Source organism: Branchiostoma floridae, unplaced genomic scaffold (genome assembly GCF_000003815.2).
Source record: "Branchiostoma floridae strain S238N-H82 unplaced genomic scaffold, Bfl_VNyyK Sc7u5tJ_873, whole genome shotgun sequence".
In the NCBI taxonomy this organism is placed as follows: domain Eukaryota; kingdom Metazoa; phylum Chordata; class Leptocardii; order Amphioxiformes; family Branchiostomatidae; genus Branchiostoma; species Branchiostoma floridae.
Window position 1 is genome coordinate 19,432 of NW_023365955.1, and position 16,856 is coordinate 36,287.

At 44.3% G+C, this 16,856-nt stretch overlaps 1 protein-coding gene and 1 long non-coding RNA gene across 2 annotated transcripts; both read left to right on the forward strand.

Moving 5' to 3' along the window:
* Positions 1–1,205: 1,205 nt before the first annotated feature.
* Positions 1,206–3,342, forward strand: LOC118409036. Its single transcript, XR_004830395.1, has 4 exons — positions 1,206–1,362; positions 1,912–2,003; positions 2,359–2,537; positions 2,922–3,342. It is a non-coding gene; the product is annotated as an uncharacterized LOC118409036 (long non-coding RNA).
* Positions 3,343–6,614: 3,272 nt separating this feature from the next.
* LOC118409046 lies at positions 6,615–15,093 on the forward strand. Its single transcript, XM_035809914.1, has 10 exons — positions 6,615–7,031; positions 7,500–7,833; positions 8,473–8,662; positions 9,759–9,856; positions 10,281–10,416; positions 11,354–11,523; positions 12,094–12,184; positions 12,785–12,896; positions 13,638–13,840; positions 14,075–15,093. The coding sequence occupies exons 1-9, from the start codon at positions 6,698–6,700 to the stop codon at positions 13,832–13,834; spliced, it is 1,662 nt and encodes a 553-aa protein (XP_035665807.1). The 5' UTR covers positions 6,615–6,697; the 3' UTR covers positions 13,835–13,840; positions 14,075–15,093.
* Positions 15,094–16,856: the final 1,763 nt, after the last annotated feature.

Here is a 16,856-nt window from a genome sequence, read left to right on the forward strand (position 1 = left end):
TCCGATCTTTTAGTAGCTCTCCCTTTATTTCTCGGTCACAATGACGTCGGGGGCTACACCTAACCTCCAGGTAGATTTACCGGTGGACGACATAAGGTAGTATCAAAGCTGGCCAAATATTGACGTTATAGCAGGCCATTGGAGTGCCATCCGGCTGACACTCCCTCGGCCAGCTTGTCTCCTTTGTCAGCTTTGATACTACGTTATGCCACCCACCGATAAATCTGCCTGGATTAGGTGTAGCCCCGGTCGGACTCCGAAGCCACAAATCTGCCCTGATGAACTGCCGGATACCTCAGGGGGTACCTCTCGGTGTTTTCACGGCGTGTATTTGTCGTCGGGTCCCAGCTTGATTTTAAATCTGAATTATGCAAACTCCGGGGCCCGACCGGGCTCGAATGTAACCCGATAGTAGTCACAGGGTGTCCCATGGGGCCAAATGGCGCAAAAAAATAATAACCCGACAGGGATCCCTTTTTCAGTGAGCGAAGCGCTTGTCAGACCCCGAGGTAAAGGATCCACAGATCCTGTACATGTCACGTGAGAGGGGCCCAAACTCACAGCACTCACTCTCTGCCCCAAGGGATATCTACAACGACCACAGCATGTCCAGAACACTAGATATCAAAAATTGAGGTTCCGCTGTAGTACCTTAGCAAGCCGCTAGGGGGCCATTATCGAACTTGACCTTCGTTTTTCCGACCCCTACTGACCTACCAAATATCATCAGCATCCATCAAAGGCTTCTCGAGTTATGCTGTTCACACACAGACAGACAGACAGACGTACAAGCCTAAAACATAACGTTAGCCATTCTGGCAAAGGTAATTAGCCCTGTGACTTTGGTATCAATTTAAAGGTGAGGAACTGGGCTATCGCACTGTGGGGTTAGCTAATGGGATCAAGGCAGCCACAATTAACGGAAAAAACTTGCCAATGTTTCGAAAGCTACAGCGTTCGTTGTCATTTTGCCATGCACGAAATATGTACATAGTTGTACGGAGCAAAACCTTAAAATGTGAAAAAGTATAAACATTATGTTGGTTTGAGGTCTTTTTGTTGCACAACAGGCACTTATTTACACCCATCCAAAGAGGACAAACCGCGGCCATGCAGGTGCATGACATGTCGAAGAGAAGGCTGCGCAGAACGGATGCGCATAGAGCTCTGCGGTTCGACTGTTCCGTTGCTCGAGCGGGCGATCTATACCTGTTCGGAGAAGGGTGTTCTCAAGAACCGCCAGAACTCGACCAGTAATGCCATTTTGAATAAAAGTTCGTTTTGGTTTGATCGCCTCACAAGACAGACGTGACTTCAATTTGTCTAGTTACTATACTATAAGACGCCACAACTTGTCAACAGGTTTGTGTTTAGTTTTAGACTCCTTTTCCTTCTAGTCATAGCTTTGTTTAACTTTGATGTACTGTCAAATCTGTACTAAGCAACCACTCCCACTCAAGGGTCTGAGCAAAAAATAGTTGCTGAGGACAAGAGGTTGCTCCCGACCAGGGCAACTGTGCTGGCAGAAACCTTCATTCACAATGACAGCTATCTGCTGTCAATCAATTTGTTTGTTCAGTGGAGGGTGAATGCTCCTTTTAGGATTGCTGGTTGGACAGTTGGTTGTTTGGGAGAGGGTCTTTACTATGTAAAATTGGACGGGATTATTTCATTGTGTCCTCTGAAGGAAGGTTACTCATAATTTAATTTAATTTAGTCCTTAACATAATGCGCCTGCTATCTTCGGTAATGACATCATCTACCTTGATAGCTTAGAGCTAGACCCTCCAGAAGTAAACTAAATGTTGTTGATATTTTACTTCTGTAATAGCCTTTAAAATGACATCGTGTCACCCAGTCTTTAGCTGTAACTTCAGATGCATTAATGTTTTATGTTTTTATGTTCCACAGGATGAAAATGAAAACGACCCTGGTGTTGCTTCTTGTCGTTTTGGTCATCTGTTCTGAGATGAATACTGCGGACTGCAGGCGCCGTGGAGGAAGTAAGACGAAGTCTGGATGTCAGGCTATTTCTACAACGTTAACCTATACATGCCAACTCCCGGATCCTTGGCCAACATGCGTGCAACAGAAGAGATTTCAAAATTGCATCATTAGTCTTACGCAGGTGGCATGCGTGTTGGCCAAGGACCTGGCCCGTAGCTAGTTAACTGACCTGCCTATAACTTCCTTGGTATGACCCAGACATGTTGAAAAGTCGGGAACAGTTTGCCATCATCTTCATTGTTTAGCTTTGGATTTTGAATATAAGTTAAGTGAAAGAATATTTCACAAATTCATTAGAAACACATAGTTTTATTTATTGCTGAATATTGAAGTACCGTTATTTGCTTTCAGGCCGTAGAGGCAAGTTAGCCCGTGGGGCCCGTAGACCTAAGTTATCCCCCGAGGCTCAGAGGATGAGGGAGCTGTACCAACAGCGCAAGGCTGCTGAAGAAGAGAGGAAGCGCCAGGCTGAGCTTGCACGCCAGCAGCAGGAGGCAGAATATGCTGAAGAGTACGAATACGAGTAAAAGGTGAAAAGAACCATCATCTTTTTACTGAACCACCTGTTTTCTTAACATTCATGTTTCTGTCATCAATGAAGACCAAAGGTTGGTATATAACCGGAAACAATACTATTTTCCCATGTCTTATCTCCAATAATAGCTGTTTATTGACGTTCATGTTTAATCAATGAAGACCAAAGGAGCATATACATACTAGTAACCGGTTACAATACTTTTTCCTGTGCCTTATATATCTCCAATTAGATACAGAGATGATTTGAGCGGCACCTTGTAGCTTTTTGTGTATCACAGTTGGTGGGCAAAATACAAATATAACATTGTAGGCGTTCGTTTGTGACTTTGTTCATTGAAGACGTCATCGATAAAATTGTCTTGTCTGTGTCTTTGCAGGGCAGTCGGAGTGACCACGTGACTTGCAGTCAAGCTCTGTCAATATCCTATTTGCAGAGACTTGCTTTTGTAGCTTTTGTAGCTGTTGCCATTTTATGCAAAAGCCAATCTTTTTTTTAAATAGTTCAAAAAGCTTTTAAAAAGGAGAAAACGACCAATGAATTCAATGAAAGAATATTTCACAAATTCATCAGAAACATGTAGTTATCGCTGCAAAACGACCAATGAATTCAGTCATTCGTTTTTAGAAATCAATACAGTCGGTGTATGTCATAAACTATAAGAGATACATGTATAACATCTGGTTGAATCCTTATTGTTTATAAAAGAATGTGGCGTAGCTGAACGGATGTGTGCATGTTTTACGTTACAGACGTATAGTATCTTGTGATGAAAACTGCAAATAAAACCTTGAATCTAATCTGCGAGTTCGTTTTCTTTTGCAGTGGATAACGAATCATTTGTAGATTCTTATGGTTTTCTAATGGTTGCCTCCTCAATTCTGGTTTCTCATCGCTCGCATGTTCCTACATGGTTAAACGTTATCATACCAAGAATAGAGGGCTTCACAGAATGGTACATGAGAGCAAGGTAGATGCATTTAAGTTCGCGGGGCCGGGGATTTAATTTCGCAATGCCAATGAGGAGAAATGGAGTGTTTGTGGCGGTTTTGAGTTCGCGATAGCGCTATAGTCACATACCGTACTGTAACTCCGATATCACAAGGGATAACCGGTCGGAAACCACTTACTAGCGGCTGGACAGAGATGCTACAGATGGACAGAACAGTCACTTTCGGTACTGTGCTGACATGATCGACTGTCACTGATATAACCATATGTATTCATAGGCGGTAGGCCATCGAGTTTTTGTTGAAATCAGAATTAGTTTGCTGTAATAAAAAAAGTCACTTTTATGTAGTTAGTGGAGTTAGCCCCCTTGGCGGTGCATCGGTTCGAGCAGGGTTTCGCGAACGCGTTCGAGCCAACTGCCGAACTGTTCTACTCCCGTCGGCCTTTGCGCAAACTATCCCCGTGATCTAGAACGACACACCGGTACAACAGACCGAGGTCGACGTACACGGTGCGTCTTTCAAGTTCAGCGTGCTTGTTTATCATTTGATTCAATTGGCTGAGTACACAGTGTGGTTGTACTGTATACAGTGTGTGTTGAGTATATACGTACAAAAAAAAGCAACAGCGATTTCGACAAAAACTCGATGGCCTATCGCCCATGATCTATTCTGTAGATACTTATCACTTCTTTATAATATAAACAGGTCTTCGATGTCCAGGGATCCGGTCTGTATTCAATTAAGGAGCTTCCATAAAAGCTCATTGGTTCGATTAGTGATTTGTTAGTATTCGTGCGTTTAGAGCCTCCGACACATCAAAGTGCTGGTCCGTATAGTATCATGTACATGTAGAACTTAGACATGCTCACCCCCTGCCTGGCACGGTAGTGACAGCCCTCACAGTTGGGTCGTTCCGTGACAGACTGCGCCCGGGACCTCCCCCCACCCCCCTACCCCCACCCTTCTTTGCCCCTGATGGGGTTATTTGGGGGTAGTGTAATGTAGATGTAGATGTAGACAAGGGGGTAGGCGGGCAAAAGGCAGAGCGAAAAAAATTCGCGGTCACCACGAAAACCGCGAACATTTCTGTATCTACAGTAGTGCCCTTGATGAGAGATTGTGCGTCACGGACTTACAAAACCGGAACATCAACAGTTTTAGTGAGCCATTCTACAGGAGAAGTCTGCCAAGTACACCACAACTCGTCAACACTACAGGTTCGTGTTTTAGTTTGAAGCAATTCTCCCTTCTGATTATAATTCTAACTTGGATGTAAATAATCAATTTCGTCCCAGGACGGGAAAGGTTGCTATAGATCCTTAACGTTATCGAAATGTAGTTCTGTCGTAGTTTTGCTGCAAATCGCACGAGCAGCGTCACTCCGTCTTTAGCTTTAAATTCAGACATGTCGACACATATGTCTGTTTTTTGTTTTTTTTTCCACAGGATGAAAACGACCCTGGTCTTGCTTCTTGTCGCTTTGGTCATCTCGTTTGAGATGATGACTGCGGACAGCTTTACTTCTGGCCGTGGTGGAAGAGGTGACATGAAGGAGCGAGGTTAGTCTAATACCAGATGCCAGACCTACACGGGCCAGCTCGGCACCAGGGCCAACATGTCACCACTGAAGACGTTTGCCACTCGAACTGTGACGGTAGCTAACATTGTTGATATTCTATACACTGTTTATGTACACAAAGTATGTCTTTTACAAATAAGATTTTTTTTTTCTCAAGTTGAAATGAACCGAAGCCTAAGTCACATGGCCTAAACGGAAGTGAGACCGTAGGCGTCAAAGGTGTCCGGCGGTCGGTTTCGGTCCCCGTCTCGGTTGAGGGATGGTTGGTAAAGCTTTACTTTGTGTACGATAGTAGCGTAAAAATTTCTGCAATGGTACAAAGTTAACGTTTGTTGTGTCAATGTCTTTGCAGGCAGTTGGGGTGACCACATGACCATCACGTGACCTTTACACTGTCCAACTCCTATTCTGTGCAGCCACCAATAACGCTACTAAGTTAGTTAGTTAGTAGCTGCCGCTTTTTATCGATGACAATCTTAGATTCAAATAAGTTTATATCAGATCTCATGCTATTATGCTAATCACAAAGGTCAGAAGACCAATGAATTTAATCACTCGTTTATGGAAATCTATACGATTCATGTATGACATCCATGGTGAACGAATTTCTCTACTGCAACAAAGAAGTATGGATCCGTTTCGCTTCGTCTTTTATGATTTGGATTCGAATAGATATAGTTAATCCTATACTGGTCTGTACTGGCGCCCTGTGATGTGCAACTGCGAGTAAAGCATCGAAACTGCAAGAAGTCTGTTTTCTTTTGTGTTCAGTTATCTATGTATTTATCTTTTCACTGAGATGTACTACATTTGTGGAACCGGCGACTATCATTTTTAAGATGTCAACCAGGAATTCGAAGTTTAACTGTATGGTTTGAACCACATCGAGATTGACACCTACTCTACTACGTTAAGTCCGGGTCCTCTAATGTGATCGAGGTGTGAATTTACAATAAAACGGGACGTCTTAACGTTAAATCCTAAAGGACGTCCCTAAATGACACTACGTACTACCAAGAACATTTATTAGATATAATATTTGTAACATATTACCTTATATAGTATAATGACAAGATATCTTTTACATAATGTCCTTTGTAGTACTACTCATTTTCACCTGATTCGACAGCATAATCGGCATGGTCTAACGTGACCGTGACAACCGGTCAGTAACGTTAAGGTGCCCTCTCACTGCACTTGCGTCAAGCTTGCGTCAGGGCGGGGTTCGTTCACTGCGTCACTGTTTTGTTAGTTTCTCCGATTTTTTATAATTTAGATATTGTGTAATGCATAAAAGAATGACTTAGAAGACAACATAAGACACAAAAAGTAAGAAAATTCGTTCTTTATCTCTGAAATTCGTTGAGTATCTTTCGAACCCCGCAGTGACGCAAGCGTGACGCAAGTGCAGTGAGAGGGCACCTTTTGGTAATATGTTAGGATAGTGAGAGCGTTCCAGCAGTAGGAAAAGAAATAGCTCAATCACATAATCGAGTTTACCAGGCAATTCTATAATTTACATATGAACCCAACTTCCCATGATCCACTCACTCAGGTGCCAAACAAGATGCCATAGTGGCCATTTTTGTTCCGTCGTCGTCATCCCCTTTCCTCCTCTAACTTATGATGGTGCCACGTTTAACAATCCTCATACTGGCAGTTAGTATCGTCACTAGTAACACAACAGCTACAAACATCACGGAGGGAAGTGGTACAGCTAGAACCACTACTATCTCGGTGTTTGGTTCAGATATCAGCACTGATGCTGTCACTGCGACAACAGAGGCTTCCAACACAACCTCATATCGGCACAGAAACGGGACGTTTATTGTGCCGGAACCGAAGCTAATTGACGAGGACAGCGGGATTGGCATCGATGCTATTTTTGGGGAGCCCTCGAACGAAACAGAAGCAGAAGACGAGGACCTGGGGAGTGGTATTTCTAACGCTGCCAACGGTAAGGCGATTGTTGGTTTGAATCGATTATGTTATAGTCTTACCATATAGTCTCATCTATTAAGTTACATGTATCACCTAAATCCTACAAATTGACCCTTTGTTTCTTGAGTTCTTCTATTTTAGAATATCAAACCAAAATTCGAGAAGAGCAAAATCTATTCATAATACTAAATATCGTAATCGTCCTATCCGTACGCTGTTGAATCGGCCTCTCTCCTTCCCCATTCATTGCTCTCATTCAGTTATCTCTCACTCACTGCAGCTGACTCGCTCACTCACTCACTCGCTCACTCACCCACTCACCACTCGCTCACTCACTCGCTCACTCACTCATCCACTCACTCATTTACTCACTCACTCACTCACTCACTCACTCACTCACTCACTCACTCACGCACTCACGCACTCATTCACTCACTCACTCAGTCTTTCTGATGATGTTGAACTTGAACTTTATTCACCCCAGGTTCAAGAACAGGTGACTCAAACCCAAAGACCCAGGGAGAACACCCTAACAAGATCGTACCATCCTCCCGAACCACCGCTCGACCTAACGATGTCACCACGTCTACCGAGGGGATCATCATCAGCGTTATACTAGCTGGACATGGCCTGAACCAACCCTCCGTCCCGCCCAAACGGGACCGGGGCGACTCTGGTGACTTCCTCGGGACGACTGACGCCCCCGTCCCGAAGCCTGCCCCGAAGAGCTCGAGCGGGAACCTGGTGGTGATCATCCCGCTGGTGTGTCTGGGGTTCGTCCTGCTGGTGCTGGTGGTGGTGCTGCACTGTCAGAACACGTGAGGACCTTTTATTTGTTATTGGTATATGACGTAAGAACAACAATAAGCCATTTCACAGAGACCAGAACGCATGTGCGGCGACAAGAACTCAATAGGTAATATGTCAAAGGTAAAACCCACAGAAAGAAAACAAAACCCGTCAGGACGTTGTTATTTAAATCGAAACAATGGTCGACACTAGGACTGTACTATGTTTTCGTTTTCGAGGCATTTACCTTTGATATACTAGTATTACCTAGACTTCCTGTCGCCACACATACATTCTGATCTCTGTAGAAGGACTTACGGTCTTTTGTACCACATACAATTACCTTGCATGCGCAAATAGAGATCTTAAATTACGATCTCTCACCCATGCATCTGCTGAAGCATCCAAAATACCATTGGTTTCTGTCTGTCTGTCTCTTTCTCTCTCTCTCTCTCTCTCTCTCTCTCTCTCTCTCGTGGCTCACTCGACTGTCTTTCTCTCGACCCTCTCTCATCCATTCATTCATTCATTCATTCACTCTCACTGTCGCTCTCCTTCCTTCATTCACCGTAATTCATTCACTGACTCACTGATTCCCCTTATTAATCGCTGATTCAGTCGATCGATCGATCAATATGCCGGTCAATCAATCCTATCCTCAATTGCAGACGAGAGCGGAGAAGAGTACGTCAGCTGAAGGTCCTGATGCGCCGAGATGCCCGGATGTCCGGCCGGTCCACGGACCCCCTCTGGCGGAGCGACCGGAGCTGCACCAGCCGCGGTGCGCGCAGCTCCACCAGCCGGGGCGCGCGTACCAGCTCCCGCAGCCAGCGGAGTCAGAGGAGCTACGAGTTAAAAGTAGGCTATCTTCTTGTACCATACAGCTACGAGTTAAAAGTAGGCTATCTTCTTGTACCCTACAGCTGTTTCTTCTTCTTCTTTTTGTACTGCTCAGCCCCCTTGACGGGGAATAATAGCAGTGCGCATGTTTGTTAGTTACGGGTGATAGTGCCTTAAAACACAGGGAAAATAAAGGCAAAACACAAAAGGAACATAAACAACTGATGGGTGCAAGGGACAAGACAAGTGAGTGCGGTGAGTTAGTGTTATTTACATATATACAAAGACGTGTAGGGGCGACTCAATGCAGCAGGGCCCTCCCCAGTTCGGTTTTGAACTGGGAGAGAGACCCCGCCTCCGCCACACCAGGCTCAAGTTCATTCCACTCCTGGATGGTACGAGGGAAGAACGAGAGCCTATAGAAGTTGGATTTGCTCGCGATGGCCTGCAGTTTGAATTCAATGTACAACTATCTGCGTGAATATCTGCGTTATACTGTCACACGAAATTAGTCCGACGACCTACGGAGTATGTGACGACCTTACAGTATGGCATTTCAGACTAGCCTGTGCACCATCCTCCCTAGTAAGGCCCACGTCACATTTCCTACCCGGGGCCCGGCCGAGACTAAAACTAAAAATTAAAGTTTATGACAATAAACATACAAAAGGCATGCTGTTGAATTATTTTTGGTCCGTTTTGTTGTCTTTTATATCGTACTTTTCGTTCCCCAAGACTGCCCTGCCGGGTCCCTTTGTGGAAATGTGACGTTAGCCTAACCACTGGTACTCTCCAAGCAGAGGTTAGGCTCCGGCTGTTTTTTAACGTTTGTTTTTAGTCGTTTAAATGTAAAAAAAAAACCAGCGAGAGCCTAACCTCTGCTTGGAGAGTAAACCCAAGCTTTAACGGTTACTACGGAGGATGGTACCCATGCTAATTTCAGACAGCATCCCGACAATCATTCCTACGTGAACAGAGAAGACAAGTGGCACCGGGTTTCATCTGAATTTTTTCTTTTAATCATGTACATGTTGTCATATATATATATATATATATATTATGTACCTAGATGTCCAGCCTTTACCGCTGTAAGAAACTATGTTCTGTTCCTCAGGAGCTCCCCCACTGTGCCGAGTGTTACCACAGCGCAGCGCGGCAGAAACAGACGAACGGCTACCCCGGCGGGAAGTCGGGTAACGGGCCCGTCACCAGGTATCTTTTATTTATCTTTGGATGTTACAAAAATACTTGAGGACAAAGTGGCGATAACCGTGTTTCAACGTACAGAGCTACTTAACACATGAAGTATCAAACAAAAGGTGATCAGTCTCAAGGAGACTAGTATAGCTTGAAGTGTTTGTAACAGGCGTCCTAGTGGAGTTTGGGAGACATGTCTTTTTATTACTTTTGATACGTTTTATTGTATACATCTATTTTGAATATTTTACCGTCGCTATGCGTGTTTGTTTATTTCTATGGAACGAAATTAAGGATGACGATGGAAAAAGTCATGTGAAATGATTGAGTGTTAAACTTTATATTTGATCAGTTCTATATATACTGATATACGGTGACGCGTACAGATATACGGCAATCGTTCGAGCAGAAGTAAAAGCGTTTTTTTGTCCGTCACCAGATCTGATCCCAACATCCTGGGCCACCGGAGCACGAAGGGTCCTGTGGAGTATTTCCTGGACGACGAGCTGTATAAGATCTCCCTAACCACCATCCACAGGAAGACGCAGTCCGAACCTACCAGACTCAATGCTCAAGTAAGGGATAAGTTGAATAACGTTATTTTCGGTCCACAGTAGTTCCCTTCGCTATCCCTTGTCCAAAAGTAAAAGAGAACGTTTCATTACGAGGGTGAGTCAAAAAGTGTGGCAAGTAATTTTATGACAGGCTCATTTTTCAATGACAATTTGGACTTCACCAGGGATGTAAAAAATACCATCTACGTTCCGCTGCAGTGCCAAGGGGAGTCGCTAGGGGCCCCAAACTCTAATCATTTCCAGTGTTTGCCACACTTCACCAACGCACAAAGTATGGAATCAAGCCATCCAGCCGTTCTTGAGTTATCTTGTTGACAGACAGACAGACAAACGATGATGAAAATATAACCTCCATGATATACGTCATAAGAGTAATGAGGTGAAATAGAAACGTCTGACCGTTTCCAAATATATTCAGTTGATCGAGTAACTGCTGCCTAGTACCTCACGTATCTTATTACGGGTGTCTATCCTTTATTGACGTTTATGATGTTATATACATGTATATGTTCTGTTTTCTGGATCACTCCCCAAAATGGGCTGACAATAACAACACATGACACTTGTATTGGGGAGCGCCGCCGCAAATTTCCGTTTCGTAAACGTCTCTCTCTCACCTCACCGGTCCCATAGCCTCACCGGCCGTTTCGTAAACGGTCATTGCCATTTCGCGGAACGATCGTCGCCTTTTTCAAAGATCGATGCCATATCCGAGCGACCGATCTTGAATTCCGAGTACTCGTGGTATGTTCCTGAAGTTTTCGTGAATTTTCGGAATTCTTAGTATTGTAGGTCTCTCGGATATGGCATCGACCCTTCATAGGCAACGACCGTTCCGCGAAATGGCAACGACCGTTATCTAAGGCAACGACCGTTTACGAAACGGAAATTTGCCTGGTTCAGGCACCGCTTCTTGCAATTGTGATATATTTCCTAGATGGCCTTAGATGATGCCGTGGTGGAGACTCCGTTCCAGCGGGTCCCCAACAACTCGCCTGCGGGGTCCTGCCCCACCACGCCCCACCCGCGCTACATCAACATGACGGAGCCGGACAGCCACCTGCTGGCGGCCTCTCTCAGCAGGCTGGACAAGTGGACGGACAACAGGCTCGTCTCTAGTCCTCATTTTACGTTATCCATATATAACGACCTTTCTTCTAGTCCACCATTACCCTAGCCTAGGTACCACCCGGAAAGTAGTTCGCTCCGGAGTTCGTTATATACTATATACAGTCCAGTCGCTTCTAGCTATGACATTCATTATACACTGTATATATATTGCTGTAGCCTCACGAAATCGTTTTCCGGGAGGGACGTACGCGTAAAACGGGGGTCCCGTGCTCGAGGAGGTGCCGTGACCACGTTAAACAGCCTCCTTGCTCATAATTCGGGTACCTACTAGCTGGCAAAATACACCTGGTAACCGTATCGCTTCTTTGCAAATCCAAACATAGGAGCGAACTACTATATGGATGGTACATAGGCTACCATTACCCTATATGCTCATTGATTTTTATACATGTATATTCTCGTGCCTTTACTTGTGCATATATGTAAATTAACTTTGTCTGTTTGTCTGTATCTTTGTGGGTCAGCCGTCACCAGCGTAAGCTGCCTAGGCTGACCCAGTGTAATGATTTTGTCATTTTCAATAAATACAAATACAAATACAAACAGGCTGTACGAACCGCCCGATGACGTGGCTCTGAATGGGGGAGTCCTGCCTCTACACCACCTGCAGCTGTTCCCTAACAGGGACGTCTATCAGGTAAATAATACGTACGTCTATGACGGTCATCCTCCTACGCAGGGTCCCCAACCGGCTAATCGCTTATGTTGGGACCCTGCTATCTGAAGGGCCACCCCGGTTACTGACCGCCCTGCTTATAAATATTAATGAGCAGCTTATATGGGAACAAGGCAGTCAGCATCCAATCAGGCCTTTGCGAGACCCCTTTTGAAAACTGAAAGGCTATTGTCTGATTGGCTGACATTTAGTTTGTGGCGACGCTCACAGTAACCGGGGGTGGTCCATCAGACAGCAGGGTCCCAACATAGGCGATTAGTCGGTTGGGGACCATGCGTAGGAGGATGATGAAGGGTAGACATCAAGGGACTAAGGTACGCCAAATAGCAGTTACTCAAGCAACTTGATCATTACCAATGTCAGCTGTTTTTATTTTCTTGCCGTAAATCAATTATCCGACACTGTACCTGTACATCAAACGTTGTCGTTTGCATGTTTCTTTTGCATGTATCATGTTTTGTGTGCCAAAAACTGGAAATGAATAGATTTTGACTTCCCTAGCAGCTTTTCTTGGTATTGCAGCAGAACGTCCGGTTTCTGTATCTTTTTTGCAACCTACAGGACCTGAACTCCAACTCCATCCAGAGCTCCATGGGTCCGGGCCTGGACAGCGACTTCGGCGCCAGTGCCGGACTCTCTCTGCGCATCATGTCATCGGACTCAAGCATAACGGGTGAGTTACTTCGCAGAGCACAGAACATATCATGGACTCAACATGCTACACTCAAAACCATATATGGAAATCTTCCACAGCTCTCCCAGAAACTGACTCACCGAAGGGTAAAATTTGCGGGACACTGTGTTGCCGAGCAAAACAGGAACTAGTGTCCTCTGTTCTTCTATGGAAACCAAGTGGCCGGGTACATTGCAGAAGTTTGACTTTTACGGACACTTTAACTAGAGACTCTGGTATTGATTTTGAGAATTTAGAGCAAGCTATGTCAGATAGGGGCCTATGGAGTGAAATATGTACTTGCCTTGCCCCGACCTCCGTCGATGATGCATATATGTATAACGAGTGAGTGCTCTTTCCTCACAGGTATCTCACTCAAGCTGCGGTACGTGGGTATGGTGGTGTCGCTGCTTTCGAAATTGGATTTGTGTTATCCTTGACTTCATGATGGGAATATCATGAAAATGCACACTCTAAAAATACAACAAAACATAAAGCTTAAAAAGATTCCTTTCTTATCGATATTGATGAGATTCGTTTGTATTTATTTGCATCGGTGTTGTCCATTTTGGTGCGCTTTTCCTTTGCATTATGTTGTAGCACTGTCTGTTAACTGTGTTTTATCTTAATATTCATGTACAAATCAGTTAAGCTTTAGGTAATGCATTGATGTATTTATCAATTGTATTTGTTTCAAGTTGATTCCTGAGTACGTATTTTCTACAACATCTCACTAAATAGGTTACCCCACCACCAATAGCGGTCACACAGGGGAGGCGCTGTCTACGGAGTCTTCCCTCACCTCTACCATAACCCCGACCCCGGCTAGCAGTACCGCCTGGACAGGACAGGGGGACACCGACCTGTACCACACCCTGTCTGGACGGGATAACCAGGGGCAAGTACCGCTACTCAGCATGGAGGAACACTGGGTTTAGATATGGTGCAGTACTGCATGGGCCGGACAGGGGGACACCGACCTATACCATACACTATCAGGGCGGGACAATCAGGGGCAGGTACCGCCACTCAGCATGGAGAAACACTGGGTTTAGATACGGTGCAGTACCGCATGGGCCGGACAGGGGCACCTCCACCTATACCGTACCCTGTCAGAGCGGGATAACCAGGGGCAGGTACCGCTACTCAGCATGGAGGAACATTGGGTTTAGATACGGGATTCAATTGGTGCAGTACCGCATGGGCAGGGCAGGTGGTCACCCACCTATACCATACCCTGTCAATACGGGATATTAACCAGGAACAGGTACTACTCCGCACGGAGGAATACTGGGTATGTATAGTTGATTCAAAGTGGTGGTTCGAAACAAGGAAACGAGGTTGAGTGGCATCTAAAGCCAAGAAAAATTCCTCAGATTCTATCATTCTAAGTTCAATTGGACTATTTATGTAAACCTTTTTTTTCTCATTTGGAGATCAGAATCTAGATGTGCGCACCTTAGTGGAGGTTGATACTTACAATTCAGTTCGTTGTTTTCCCATGTTATCAGAGATTTATCATTCGAATGAATGTGACACCTTAGTAAAGGCACGATTTGAATTCTATTCTGTAAAAATTCTATTCTGTATCTGTGCAAGCTTCAGTTTGTTAGTTTGCCCTGTCACATCTATAGTTTGAATGAATGCTAAAACTCAGTTATTAGCATTACTTTAAATCTGTTCTTGTTAAAGTTGAAGAATATTTTCTGTGTAAGCTTCAGTTCGTTGTTTTCCCTTGTCGGCATAGATCTATAACTAAATGAATGCGACGACATAGTTGAGGACCCTTCTTTAAATCTATCTTTGAGGAGATTATCTGTGTAACAGTTTTGTTGTTTTCCCTTCTTGTCGTTTGGGTAGATATTATACCTCTAAATGAATACATATCTCTGTTTAATTCAAAGCTGGAATCTTCACTCATTCTCGGAAGCTACGAAAAAAAGTTATCTAATGTTGTGGAGAAATTCTATTGCGTATATATTATGTTCCACGACTTCACAGATGACGATCATGTTATGTTTTCGCGAAAATATCTATTAGATATGTGGTCATAGCAAAAATGGCAAAAATGTATTAGCATTTAGACTGCATCGATAAAAAGAAAAGTTCATATTGTTTGACGTTATAAGTTACGTTCTTTGCATATTAGAATTACATATATATTTCTCTTTAAAAATAAAGCACATTTTGTTGTTAAGCGTATTTTCTCGGGTCTTTGTCTCTTCATTACAACAGACCTGAGTCAGCCTTCAGTTGTGCCTTATGTGACAGAGACTGTTTAGGCCTACTTCACATTTCCAACCCGGGGCCCGGCCGAGCAGTTTTAGGGAACGAAAAGTGCGATATAAAAGACACAAGACGTAACGAGAATAGTCGTGGGAATCATTTGTGTATATTTCTACAAATAAATTTCTTTTTTCGTTTCCACAAACAGCCCGGCAGGGCCCCGGTTTGGAACTTTGACGTTAGTCTAACCAAGAGTCGGTGCTGTAGGACTAAAAGTAATTAGGGATTTATCATGGTCAATATCGAACAAAGGAGACCATTGTAGCCCTTAAATAACAGACGCAAACCATAGCCAGTCTGTTCTACATCTTTTATTCATTTGACCTTGACCACATCTCCCCAGTCAATGTCAAGTGTTACCGTGTGTCGGAGACCAGAGTCAAGACCCTTCCCAGCTGCCATTGCACCATCAAAGTACCCCGGCGGTCCCAGGTCAGGAACCCTTTTACCAGAGACTCCTCATAAAAATGGAGCTGAGAGATCTTGAGTCGAATCACAGACAGACGCGTGAAACTGACATGTAGTGTTGGAGCTGTGATTTAGCCATGTTCTACATATGGGTACAAACTTAGTCTCTGTGATCTGTTATCATTGATATCCGAGCAGATGTATGAAGGCAAACTCGTGACGTTTATCACGTTCCTGATCAGAGAATGAAAACGGACTCACTGCTTCGCGAGGTTGAGAAACGTTACGATTTTGCCTTCCTACATCTGCTTGGAGATACCATCGAATATTTTCTTCAAACAACATTTAACGTTACAAGTATATGACAGAACAGCTTCTATGTGAGGTGTTTGTGTTGTTGCTGATCTGACAGTATTTATTTCGTGTCCCTGTGTCCGGGATGCGTCCTTAGCAGATGGATTTTAGTTCAAAGCCGTTTACAAAGTCTGTCTCAAAGTTCCTTGACAATTTGTCAACTGCACTATTGTTATAATTTCTAAGCAGATCCACCGTTGGGCTCAGAGTTTGAGGCGTACTTTTTGCGGCATTTTATACGTCCTGCTAGCGGTCCGCGTCTTTTGCTGGCTCTCGGTATCCTATCAGGAAAAATATTTTCCAAGCAGATGTTGGCCGAGGACAATTGGTAAGTTTTCTGAATGGCCGGCCATTAGGACAATACTTTACCTCCAAGGAAAGAAAAAGTCGGCCAGACTAAAAGCGTACGAGAGATTAGGAAAACGTGGGCCACTAAAAAGACGCACATAAAATGCGCAAAATTACGAGCGGAGCACACGGAGCCGAACACACGGAGCCGAACCTTTTATCTTCTTGGAGATCAATATTGTTGGTACTCTCCAAGACCAAGCACAGGTTGGTGAGGAAGACTGCAACATTGATTATTTTCATGGGTTATTTTCACAGGTATTATGGATAAACCAAACTTTACCTAGCCAACACTGATAAGGACTTACTCCAAATTTTCGGCCGATTCCGTCAGCCTTGTTTGCGGAATGGACTGTAGCTTCCGGAAGGTGACGAGACACGTGACTGCAGCAGAGGATCGTAAATGCCAGATAACCTGTGTCGCCCTCCGTCTCTGTTCAGCGACGGACGGGTGCAATCCGTGAAGCAGGCTGACGGAGTCGGCCGAAAATTAGTAAGGTAAGTCCCAGTCACTTTCAGTCTTGGCTAGGTAAAGTTTAGTTTATCCATAATGTCAACACAGAT

Bases quoted from the DNA above. Each gene is read 5' to 3' on its own strand.
- LOC118409046 (XM_035809914.1), top strand. From the start codon at position 6,698: ATGATGGTGCCACGTTTAACAATCCTCATACTGGCAGTTAGTATCGTC. The intron at 9,857-10,280 runs GTATCTTTTATT...GTCCGTCACCAG, and splicing joins GGTAACGGGCCCGTCACCAG to ATCTGATCCCAACATCCTGG. The intron at 10,417-11,353 runs GTAAGGGATAAG...TATATTTCCTAG, and splicing joins CTACCAGACTCAATGCTCAA to ATGGCCTTAGATGATGCCGT.